This window comes from Salarias fasciatus, chromosome 11 (assembly GCF_902148845.1).
Source record: "Salarias fasciatus chromosome 11, fSalaFa1.1, whole genome shotgun sequence".
Taxonomy (NCBI): domain Eukaryota; kingdom Metazoa; phylum Chordata; class Actinopteri; order Blenniiformes; family Blenniidae; genus Salarias; species Salarias fasciatus.
In genome coordinates this window covers 4,056,299-4,069,161 of record NC_043755.1, presented here as the reverse complement: position 1 = coordinate 4,069,161, position 12,863 = coordinate 4,056,299, and the positions used below count along the sequence as shown (strand labels likewise).

Here is a 12,863-nt window from a genome sequence, read left to right as displayed (position 1 = left end):
CCGCCGGCTGATCTCTTTAACAGAGCACAGTGATCTCCTTCAGAGGGTGTTTGGTTCGAACAGAGCACAGTGACGTTTTCTGTTCATCAACCTGAAGCACGGCTCCAAATGCATTCATGAAAAGTCAAACTATGAAGTATGCTTTGGAAATTAATATTGCCATCAGTCTGATTAAGCTAGACTTGATTTCTGCCCACTGGGTACATTTGGGCGTCTCGGTCTGACCTGCTCCAGTTTGTGCAGGCCAGTGACGACGGTCCAATGAGCGGAAAACTCCCCCTAGAATGTTGTTTATTTATGTTTGAATGATGTGGTTGTGGCTGGTACTTGCCCTGGCGCTCTGCCGGTTGGCTTTCCTCTGGTCATCGGGGAGAGGGGGCATGGGGTACGGGTACCTCCTGCTGGACGCAATAGATCCAGTGGAGGAAGTGGGAGACTTGGCAGGCGATAGCGTCCTGAGGAGAAACAAAGGAGGAGGAGGTATTAACAACTAAACCGCTGGGCTTTTGCTTCCTCGTCGACGCAGCATTAAGTTGGCCAAAGACACAGATGGATGAATGAGGTTACATCCAGGAAGTCGGGCTAATGATAGATCTGTGACTTTGGGCAACATCCTGCTTCAGCTGCTCCAGTTAATCAGTTTTTAGCTTCCTGAAGAGAGAGGATGCTCTTAAAAGCTCAGGCTGCTGCTCGCTCTCGAGGCAGATTGCTTGGCTTTTAAGAACAAGCTCTGTGCGGTTCACACACAAGTCCCAACTACGGCGTGGCTACAGTCACAGTTCCCTTTGTTTCACCAAGTACCGACACAACACCAGCCAGCAATGCGCAGAACAACGCCGTCAGCTAACGGAGGGGCTTCCTCCTGTCAGCTGAGCTTGTTGTGTTGATGCGTTTGTGTCTTTAAATGGTGAATTCTGGGAGCAGTGAGCGTGATCAGGTGACTGAGACGGCAGATCAGACCGGAGCTGGGTGAGACCGTCACACGGGGAGGCGTCCTGTTCAGCCAAACAGCCGCAGAAACCCTGCGTGTTCCCACGTCTTCACGCTGCTGCGCTGAGCCGAACGCCCCGGGCCGGTCGGAGTGATGGGGAGAGCGGAGCGGCAGGGCGACTGGTTCCAGAAGTATATCCGGTTCTTAATGGTATTTATAGGATTGATGTTTGATTTTTGAAATCTGAGCGAGACCGAAAAACATCGGGAGCAAAAATGGTCAGTTCAAATCCAATATTTCATAGGAACTTGATAAGTGACATTGCTTATCAGTCACCGAGCCCTGCAGAGCCAGGAAACCAGGAAACTCTGAGTAATGAATTAATGTCTAAATGTTATATAATGTTTGGAAAAAACTTTTCATTTGAGAAAAGCTTTCTAAAAGATTTACCTTCCCTTCTTAAACTTACTAAAATGTTACAATGGTACAAACGACATAAAACCAGGTTTTAAAAATATGCGGTGCTGATGTTACCATAGTAACAGAGGAAGTGGAGATGCACAAGAGAATGACTGAACATTTACTATTTTCGTAGGTTTTGTAAAGGAAATTAGTTCCCAGGAACATTTCTAGCAGGAATCAAGTGGCAATTCAAACAGAGAAAAGTTTACTTAAAAAATATTTTTAACCAACACTTTGTCCAGGGACCAGAGGACGATGTTTACTGGATCATCTCACTCCCGGCTGACGTTCCTAACATCTAAAATAGGATCAGCCACGTGTGAATGAGAATCTACAAATACTTGAATCTGAAGACACTGTGGACAAATGAAGAAGAGTAAAAAGCAAGATATTTACTGGGTACTGTATCCAGATAGTGGGACACAATAAAGGGGAAATGCTCACTGCATTGTAAACAATTGTTTCATGGAAACTGCCTGTCTGCTAAAATTCTGAGACGTTCATATACTTTCTTAGTTATTATTGTTTATTGGACCTCAGACTTTTTCAAAAATCAATCGAATAACTGAGTCATGTGACACTGATGACTTCTGTAACCAGCCTCCACGTCTCTCCATCCTTTTGGACCGTTTCTGTTCTGGAGTTCGTGTTTTAACTCGGGGAGGGTGAAGTCCAGCTCCTGAACACAGTGAAGGTCTATAGATCCCAGCCCTCACTGAGTGTTGGTGGAAGTTCTGCACAACAGAGACGGCGTGGCCGTGAACGCCGCATCTGTGATTATCTATAGACCTTGGACACATCTGGAGAGTCGACCTACAGTCGGTCACGACAGCGGCACGGCGGTGATGCCAGAGCGGCCGCGTCCGTAACGGCGGGCTCGGCCGTGGCATCACACCGCCGCCGCCGAGGCACGCGAGACAGGGCCCACACACGGACACTTACTGACAGGACAACACTCAACATGCAGGCACAAAAAGAGGCTGGGGGGGGGCGGAGCAAAGGAGGGGGAAAAGGAGAAATTAGGATTGAAAGGACGCCATAAGGACATTAGCACAGGCAGTTAGAGCAACAGTAGAATGCATCAATACAAATAAGCAGGAAAAAAAAATGCAAATTAAAATGCAACTTCAATTTAAAAAAAGAAAAAGGAAAAAGAAAAGTTGTTATCTCTTTTTTTTTTTTATTCCAGAAGGCAACCCTGTATGTGGTCTCCACGTTGCAACATGCCAGCTGTTGATAAACCCTTTCTCTGACATTTTACTCTAAATAAAAATCACCAGATTGACACTAAAACCTTTCTCCGCAAACCACAAAATCAAACCAAAAGTGAGGGAGCTGTGGAGAAGCGTGTGGGGAGCGGGACATGGGCTGAGGTTATACCTAAGGAAAGGTCCTTGAGTGTTTTTATTCACATCTTCTACCCATTTAGTTACATCATAAAACTCTGTTTTGAAGCGAGGGGTTAAATACCTGTGGGAGGGGGGGTGGAGGAGGGGGGGGGGGGGGTTAATGGACACAACACAAAGAGAGGAGGGGAGAAAGGGAAAAGGAAAGAAGGAAACGAAAATGACAGAAAATATCCAGAAATAAGCAAGTGTCGGGGGGAGGAGAGAGGAAGAGGAAATATTTTAGGAAAGCAGAGCAGAGCAGAGATATTCTGAACAAGACGCAATTGAGAACATGGTGAGAAGATGGCGGACAGACCTGTGTGTGGGTTCGGATGGCAACAGCACCATGAGGATCACAAACAACTGTGTGGTGGTGTGCTACAGGCGCAGCAGCAGCGTATCGGTCACATCATTCCAAGCAGGCAGCTTCCGGCCAGCCAGTCAGTTTCATGCTCGGAGTCAGAACAGGTGCACTACACACTACGTCAACGCAACAAACGAATAAACCAGCGGGCCGGGCCGGGAGGCAGCCCGTGCAGTCTGCTCGGTGTTCATTCACAGACAACAGATTTGTTTTTTTGTTTTTTTTTTTTAAAAAACAGGCTTTTAGGAAAGTTTAAGAGATGTAGAAGAGCAGTGCAGCAGGCGCAGTGTAACTTTCACTATCTATGTCTCTTAAAGGTGAAGGATTGTCTATTTAAAAAAAGAAAGTCGAGTGATTTCCCTCCAGCTAAAGCTCCATTTCAGGGTTTTCTCTGTGTTTTACACTTCAGAGATTTACACATGTTCCTTCAGGATTATTGCATTTGTACAGCTGTAGTAAGAGTAAGTTTTTTCCTGCCTTGTCTGCTGCCTTTAGACTCACAGTTTTATCATTTGAATCTATCATGATTACAATAAATTCAGTCATAAAAAGCTTATTTTTTGGGGGGATGAAATACTTGTTTTTGCCTTCACTTATTTCTTTTCATCATGACTTCTCCTCAGACGTCGTGCTGGGAAAAAAAGCTGAACACCGACCCCCAAACGCCCCCCCACCCCCACCCCCACCCCTCATGACTCACACAGCCTCCCTCCATCAACTTACTCTGTGGAGTTGGAGCGAGCGCGGAACTTCTTCCCTTTCAGTTTCTTACGGTTTCCGCTCAGGTTTCCTGCAGGCGAGCATGACATGAACACACATTTCAGAAGCAAATCTATACAAGTGCACGCTCAACGCTAAATCTTTATTTAGATTGAGAGAGACGGGATTATAAATAATGTGTTTTTCCTCCCATAAACAACATCAGTGAGCCTGTCAGCGCTGTGCAAATCTAAGATGCAAAATTAACCTTGTCATTTTTTATTCTTTCCCTTAAATTGATTAGTAGACGGGTTTGTGCTGTGTGTGTGTGTGTGTGTGTGTGTGTATGTGTGTTTTATTTTGGAGAAAACTACTGTTTTTTTTAAAAAATCTACATATAATATTTACATTCAAAGTCTATAGTGATCAGACTATGATGCTCTAAAAGAAAAAGAAGGATGTTAAAATTTTAATAAATAATACTGAAAGTTATTAAAACAAAAAGTATTAGTCTGTCTTTTTAAGCTGGACCAAAGAGGATTAAACACATCTATAGTAAGTAGATTACATGGTGGAATTATATTTCAACGTGAGTCAAATTACATATTAAAAAATACTTAGAAAAATGCAAGTAATAGCTATAAATTACAGTCATGTGAGCAGTTGCAGCCACTTCCTCTACTTTCTGCTTTCAACCCCAGAATCTAATGTGCATTCATGGTCAAAGCTTTTAAAGCACTGAAGGGAAAATCAGCCCTCAGATCCGATCTGGTCCACATTAGAGCAGGTCAGGACTTGAGGCTCTGCTGCTCTACTTTCAAGCTTGTAGAAAACACAGACTGCCCTGAATCTTTCTGGAATAAGTTTTGTTTGAGGAGAATGAACACAGAATCATCAGTTACGTGTGTGTGCGTGTTACCTTGCCAGGAGTTGCTCCTCGGTCGCCCATTTTCACAGATGTCGGCTATGTGTTTGGCATCTGGAATTCTCTCGCTCCATGAATGGGACAGGCCATTAGATCTACACACACACACACACACACACACACATTAAGTGCAGAACACACACAGTTGAGCCCATGTGAGACGCTGAAATCCTGCTGCTGCACATGTAAGAGCTGAGAGGCGGAGGTAAGTGATGAAGAGGCCATGAGCAAACTATCATTCAAGCATTCGCTTCCTAGATTTCACGACAAATATCGCCAAGATGCTCACAAACGGGGGCATAAATTCCTCCGGGCGTTCACACACACGCACGAGCAGCTGCAAGCAAACAGATGAGTGATGATGAGATGGCACACCTGAAGCCAAACACTGAGATGTTCTGAGAAATGGATGGGATGGAGGGAGTGAAGGACAGGGTGCGGATCTGCAGGTGGGACAGGCAGGCTGACCTCTTCTTGGAGCTGCAGCCTGAATTGGTGCTGACACCTGGCGGCATGTCACTGTAAAAGGAATCTGCGTCCCCCGGCTTGGTGACATATTCACCCGGGGGCGTCGGCCTGGAGAGAGGGAAGATTTTAGGCGCCGCCGAAGTGACCAACAACCACTGTCAAAGGGGATAAACATCAGCAGGCATACTGCACCACAAGCACCACTCAGTGATTGTACTAAACATCTCTCATTCACATTTGTTGAGGGTCTAAGAAGCAAATAAATCTGCATTTTTCCGTCCTCTTTGTGGATTTTGTTGAAGCAGAGCTGCACCTTTTATCGCTGAAAACTGCTGTGTTGAAAACATGAGTGTTATAATAAAGACTGATCTGATTTTAGTGGAGATGAAACATGAAAGTGTGAACTATATTGTTTGTTCTGGGCTTAAAACTTTTATATTTCTTTATCATAACCTAATTGCAAAAAAATACAGCAATTTACCTTAAAGGAATCACAGGAAAGACATGAACTAAACAGATGTATCCAAAAACATAAATATGAAAAGGTCAAATTTAATCGACAATTTACCTCAAAAAGTGAACTTCTTTACATTATAAATTTACCACCCTTAAATTAAGATATCTCAAGCCTTTTTGACATATTTATTATGATTTTAGATTATAAGAAAGATCAGAAAGATCAATTCTTAAGTGCCTGAAACCATTTCAATATAAGATCGGATGCTTTTCATAATGATCACAACTTAGTTTAAAAGATACGTTTTGGAGTTCTTTCATTAAGTTGCTGTGAGCATTGAAATAATTGAAAACATTTTTGAATTATGTTCTACTTTTTTTAAATACCTGTATCATAATGTATACAGCTCCCATAACAGACACTGTAATAACACCAAATTTTACTTTCTGAGGTATTTTACCTGAGTTTATAAACCTGTGACTTCTGCTTGAGGTTGATGCAGATAAAATGATTTTCTTTCTGCAAAGCTTCATATTTTTCACTGGGTTTTTAGAAACACGACAGAAACTGCTCTGTGCCACTATTGTATGATATTTATGGATTGCCTCTGATTAGAATTATCTGTTAAAACACAGTGTTGAGAAAAAATATAATATAGAGAGACTAACAACCTGAAAATGCATTCAGCTTATGCTCAACTCTAACAGGGCTTTTAGAGAAACAGCTGATCAATGCAACAAGCAAATAACAGATTGGAAGCGAGCAAACCGGCAGAATCTTCGATGAACTTCGGACTCGACGTAGCGTCTCTGCTTGTAGCTCCTGTAAAAAAGATTCATCTCTTTTTCACCATATATTGCTTCAGATTTTTTGTTTAATAAAGTCTCTTTATTTCGGCATCACACAAACGGGTTGCGGACACACTCACTTGTAGCACCAGGCGGTCACGGCCATCACCAGGGCGAGGAAGAGGATGGAGCCTGCGATGGCCCCGATGATGATGTTGGTGCTGGTGATGCCTGAGACAAAGGGGGACAGCAGCCAAGTGTGTGTCAGCGGGATGAGCGGTCTCTTCCTTCCCGAGAAATGAAGACACGTCGGGGATACACAAACCACAAAAACACTGCAGCTGAACACAAACCACAGCACACCCAGCAGGAAAAGTTCAAGAGGAGGACAGAGGGGAGTAAACGGAGAGCCGCCACACCACTGTCTCGCTTCAGTGTTTCTCTGAAGAAGAACTTTTGATGTGCGTTGGCTCAAAACTTAAACTGGAAATCACAACTGGCTGCTTAATTATTTACTGAGAGTCATCGTCAACCGAACGAGGCGGGCTGGAGTTGGTGAAAGAGGAGGAGGAGGAGCACGAAATGACATCAAGGACGGGACAAACACAATGAAAAAGAAACTCAAATCTGACCTCTAGTCACTCCGTCAAAGACATCAGCCTGTCGACAAAGAATGAGCGTGAAAAAAATGACAAACGAAAGAATGACGTGCGTGGTTCAGAGAATACAAATGCAGCTGGTTTCAATGAGCGGACAACACATGTGCCGAAATAAGCTGGAGTACAACAAACAAACAAAACAACAACGAAAAATCTGAAGTATTTGTAGTGAAAGATGAGGAGAAATGAAGGAGATGGAGAGAGAGAGAGAGAAGTGTTTCCTGCATGATGACAAAAGAAAAGGCTGGAAAATGGAAGGCAGAGTGAAGGGGAGCAGAGGAGGGAGGCAGCGAATGGATTCAGAAATAACCACCTGAAACGGAGGCCGTGGGTCCGACCACCAGGTAGCTGAAGGGAGACGTGGAGCTGCAGTCCTCTCCCGTCCATCCCAGGTGGCACACACACTTCAGCTCGTTGCTGCAGACCTGCAGGTCGAAAAACAAACAACAACATCAGCGTCGACTCGGGAGCGGTTTTCAGCCGAACGGCAGAACCGAGTGTGTGAGCTGGATGTTGGAGCGTACCCCGTTCCCGGAGCAGATGGCCATGTCGGTGGTCCCGGGGCAGGTGCTGAAGTTGAACTGCTGAATGTTGAGGCATTTGTGATTGATGCAGATGCTGTCGGCGCCGCAGGCCGTCCCGTCCTCCACGTAGCCCAGGTCAGTGTCTCCGTCGATCAGCACGTGAGCGCCGCTGGAAACAGGAAACACGAGACTGTTGGCGCTGCTCGTTGTTGTCAATCAATGCCATTCACATCTTGGTTTGGTTAATGCGGAAACATCTGAATAAGTCATTATTCTGATACTTCTGATGCCCACCTGCAGTCCAGAGAAGCACTGTGTCGAGCTACTGAGAAGGAGGTGAGCCCCCCCTGCAGCTCCCCCAGTCTGGGGGCCGGCGAGATGTTGGAGCACAGCAGGTAACCACAGTGAACATCCCTGAAACACACAGAAACTTCAGACCAGCCGCAGAGAAAACAGCCCACAGAACCCTTCAGGAATCACACAGAAGGCCGGCTCACTGCTTGTTACACTGGATCCAGGTGTCCTTGTCCTTCCCACAGTTCCCCTTCTCGGTCCCTTCGATGTTGAGCTTCTCGTAGCAGAACTTGTCAGCTGCTGTCGCCTCTGAGGAAAACAAAAACACTTTTAATTATAAAACTTTATGAGATTTATAAGTTTGAAAAACATATATTCCTGGAAGATGCTTGTTGTCTGCAAGACAAGGAACTTACTCTCTCCCCAAATGTACTTGCACTGTCTGTCTTTGGTTTTGCATCTGCCGTTGAAGCAGCGACCCTGCAAGAGGGAACAAGGATTATTCTCAGCAAAGTATTGCAAAAAAAATATTGAAATATTGCAAAATCTCAACAATACATAAAACATCGTACTTGGTCTTTTTCGCATGTGTAACCATCCATTTTGTGCACGTTTGGTGGACACTGCAAGAAAGGAAAGACGCATCAGAGAAGTGCTGTGAAGTCAAGATGAGCACTGATGCAGGTTTAAAGGACTGAGTGATGGACGGTCACCTGGCTGGAGTTGCCTGAACACTTTTCTGGGATGTCACAATCATTCACTGCGTCTCTGCACACGACTCCCATGTACTCCATCTGCAGCGGCAGCAACACACACACACACAAACACACACACACACACACCAATTCAACAATGTGATCAGAGATGTTCTCTGATAAGTGGTATAACAGGAGTTTTGCTTGAGTGTAAATGCTCCCAATTCGTTATGCGTTCAGAATTACAGGAAATGCAGCTTGGCCTGTTCTGTACCTGGCAGTTGTTGCAGCAGAGTCCATCACTACAGTTCGAGCCTTGAGTCAGGGTACAGTTCTTACAACAGTTCTCTCCTTCTTTGGCACACTCCTTAAAGATAAACACACAGAAAAGAGCAAATGAGTAATTTAAGAAAAAGCCACTGTCGATAATCTCCATGATTGCGTTAACTTTGGGTAACCGGTGCCCTGATTTCTCCAGCGACGCTTAACGGCATCAAATTATGTCCAGTTAGATCAAATCTGGCACAAAATCTTGTTTGTTTGCCAGATAATTGGCACATTTTTATTATAAACTCGTCACCCTGCCGCTAAGTTGCACTAATGCAGTCTATCGACTCACCGCTGGACTTCCACAGTCACACTCCTCTCCAGGCTCCACAAAGCCATTGCCACATTCAGGGGGGTCCAGCAGCTAGGAAGACAAAAAAAATGAATCCAATATATTTGTGTGAACAGGTGTGTGTGTGTGTGTGTGGGTGAGTGTGTGTCGCATTACCTTGAGAGGCTTGTTAAACAGACAGGATCCTCCGCCACTGTTTAGAAAGTTGTGGTACTCCTCCACATTGCAGTCAGAGAACTTCTTGGGCAGGTAGTAGCTGTTTAACAACATCACATTGAACAAAACACAGTGTTTCAAACCACAAACAGTTTCTACAGACATATATATGAGAGAAAGTTTCCTCCTAAACTTCACTAGAAGAAAAAAACAGAAAAACTGGAGTTCCAACAACAATAAACAAACAGTTTTGACCTTTTTTAGTTCAGATAAAGTATATTTCTTGTACCCTTACAGTGAATTGTATGATATATATTGACCATAGTCACATGTACAAATACAGAATGACAAGTTTGTTGAACTGAGGTTTCGTTTCTTACCATGAACATTTCAGGTTTTGTTACAGGTTTACTCACAGTTCAGAGGAGATCCTTACAATAACATGGAGACAGATACACAACACAGCTAATGTTCTGAGGATCATATGAACATATGTGTGAGATGTAAATGGATTGAAAGATGCATCATTTTTCCTGTTACTCTGTCCTGCAAATGAAACTTAAAAACGCAAAAAAGATTCTATTTTCAAACAGTTATTGCATTATCTGACAGAAGTGTGGCCAGGGATTTTTTTTTTTTTTTACAAAGCTGGTCAGAGCAGAAGTGGGACAAAAAAAATGCATTTACAATCAAATGTTCATCTCTCTTTCTGATGAGTTTTAAGATATCGAGCCAACATTGAGCGGCACTTGGAGAATAATCTTGATTATTCTTCAGGCGCGTGTCAATCTGCAGTGGCTCTGACGCTGTGGTTCACTCTGACTGGCAGCCCAGACAATGCAATAACAGACAGACTCATTCAGAGACAGTTGAGGGCTGTGAGAGGCCTTTTCACATTGTAATGTGAATAAATGAAGCCGCCTACAACGATGGTGGGAACATAAGGAGCCGGAGATGATACCTTGATGACACGTGAAGTGCACTACAATATTTCAAAAAGATTTTCAGAATTAACTGAGCCTTAAAGTTGTCTCTTCAGCATGTCGTTTTGGTGCCGCTGTTGAATCTTATCAAAATCTTGTAGTTCGCAACCACTTCTAAACAGTAAAAAGGAATAAAACAAAGGTGAAAACATGCTCTAATGAGTCCATATTGAATGGAAAAAAATACTGCTTCCACATTGAAAAATACCATTAACCATGATAAAGATGATTTGTTTCACAGTATAAGACCATGGAATCAAAATATGTATCAGAAGGCAATGAAATATTTGCCATTTTTGCAGTTTTATATCTGCTCATTTAAAACTATGTTAAGTTTTAAAGCTTGACAACAACTCGCTCACCTGGATGTGCTGGGATACATCTAGAGCTTCTTGTATCTTGCCAGTATTAATAAAATGCTGTAGAGTACTTCCTACTACTCTCATTTATTAACATGTTCTCAGGATGTAACCTTCAATCCTACGCTCATTGTTTCACACCCTGCTGGCTCGTAGCACCCGAATGAACTGATCATCTTGTTGTAAATGAAAACTGATGAGCTGAAGAGAGAAGATCAGACGTTTTAGACAATCTTTAACATGCTCTGTCAGAAAATACATATTTTGTCCTGGTTTGTCTGTGTCAACGTCCAGTACTTCAATGGGATAAAAATCAAATGGATATACAAATAAAAAGAAAAGTAACACTCTTCAAATCCTAACTCAACCTTCATGTACATTCAGTCACCAGAATCTGTGTTTAAGCCACTGTGTCTTTAAGGTTCATCCAAGGTGTAGTTAGGATTTCAGATGTTTGCCGCAAACACACCGAGTCGTTCACACACAAACATGTGAACGGACAAGTCCAGTCAGACGCACACTCCCGCACACACACACACACAGTAGCTACACCCTGTGAAAAAACGTGACAGCCGTTAGTAGCATTAATCAGGTTGGGTCGATCGGACATGCAGGTGCTGAGGGATTAGAAACAAACGTCTGTCACTGGGCATGGCTGAAGTCGCTCATTGAATACAAACGTCTGAAATACCATTGATGATTTGGGAAAAGCTAAATGGGGGCTCGGTATAGTTACAGACGATCGGCTCATAGAGCAGAGTCGCCTGTCCTCTGTCACGTTATGGTGAGTCCAGAAGAGGATCTGCATGTGGAACAACGGGACTGTTCTGCTACAGAGAGATGGACGGACAAATATTGACCTAAGATGAGAATGACATTGCAGACTGTATCAATCGGTTCGACATGAACAAAAATAAGAGATGAAATCCTGACTTCTGAATTGCAGAATGGAAGAAAATTTCAATAAAAACCAAATAATTAACTTTTTCTCGGCTGATCAGCTGGTGACATCGGCCCAGAACTGAAAAACACACAGTCATTCACTACACGAGGAGTGGAACAAAGTGACTATGAAAAATACAGCCGGTGTATTGAAAAACAGGACATCAAACTGTATTTGTTCATATCATCTAAATAAAAGGAGAAGCTGGGGCCGGAGTGGGTGTAGTGCTGTTGGATGAGATGGGAAAGGTTGTGATGACTGACAACCTCCTCCGAGACAGCCAGTCGCTTCAAAACCAGCACAAGCAACGCTCGAGCAAGCTTCTGCTCACCTGCTGTCCCATTCGGGATAGAGGAGGAACGCAAGAGGTATTTAAGAAGAGGTGTATTCATACACACAACACAGAGACTCTTACACACACACACACATTCATGTGCTCACAGTGGCACGATGCCAAGCAAGCTTTGAACAAATATAACACACATCGATACAAACACTGTAGTGATTTCTGCACGAAACTGGAAACACAAGATATACACAGACTGGTAAATAACTTGCTCTCCTCATCTAAGTGGTTATGATATGACAATTTTTTTTTTTTTTTTTTTACTGCTGACAGGAGCTAAAAATAAAGTTATATAAAGGAGGGGATGCAGTGGGAATCATTGATCTGGACTGACACCTGGTGGTGGATCCTAAAACTACAATAACACTATAATAAACATAGGACCTATGTCTTAAAAAAGAATGAAAAAAGAAGAGGAATTAGAAGAATTTCAGTAATTTCCCAATTAAAATTTGAATGTTTGAACCATCTTCTAAATTTTACGGAGAAATGATGGCTTATTATGAAAAAAAACAAAAGGAAAAACATCACATTTTATGAAGTGTAATTCAAAAAAATATCCAAAACATATTACAGTTTTATTAGATCAAATTCAAATACTGAATGTTTTATTATCAGAACTTATCAGCTGATATTAGAATAAGGTTAAAAAAAAGACTTGAAATATTTAAACTTGTGTGGAAAAAATGAAACTATGAAGGTTTATTCTTTGAATAAAATAGATTTCTAGATCTACCTGTAGAGCCAATTTGTTATATTTGGCCAAAGTATTGTCACTTGACCTGCAGTTGCTTTGATATACT

At 42.9% G+C, this 12,863-nt stretch overlaps 1 protein-coding gene across 1 annotated transcript in view; it reads right to left on the bottom strand.

Moving 5' to 3' along the window:
- Positions 1-12,863, bottom strand: part of adam22 (ADAM metallopeptidase domain 22) — a 35,818-nt gene that overhangs the window by 568 nt on the left and 22,387 nt on the right. The window contains exons 12-27 of the mRNA XM_030101944.1: positions 9,430-9,529; positions 9,274-9,345; positions 8,929-9,021; positions 8,673-8,753; positions 8,532-8,582; positions 8,376-8,439; positions 8,163-8,268; positions 7,960-8,079; positions 7,666-7,834; positions 7,455-7,566; positions 6,623-6,713; positions 6,463-6,516; positions 5,238-5,345; positions 4,764-4,864; positions 3,869-3,935; positions 332-455 (exon numbers count right to left, since the gene is read on the bottom strand). Of these exons, the coding sequence (XP_029957804.1) occupies positions 332-455; positions 3,869-3,935; positions 4,764-4,864; positions 5,238-5,345; positions 6,463-6,516; positions 6,623-6,713; positions 7,455-7,566; positions 7,666-7,834; positions 7,960-8,079; positions 8,163-8,268; positions 8,376-8,439; positions 8,532-8,582; positions 8,673-8,753; positions 8,929-9,021; positions 9,274-9,345; positions 9,430-9,529 (1,513 nt within the window). The remainder of the gene's footprint in view (positions 1-331; positions 456-3,868; positions 3,936-4,763; positions 4,865-5,237; positions 5,346-6,462; positions 6,517-6,622; positions 6,714-7,454; positions 7,567-7,665; positions 7,835-7,959; positions 8,080-8,162; positions 8,269-8,375; positions 8,440-8,531; positions 8,583-8,672; positions 8,754-8,928; positions 9,022-9,273; positions 9,346-9,429; positions 9,530-12,863) is intronic.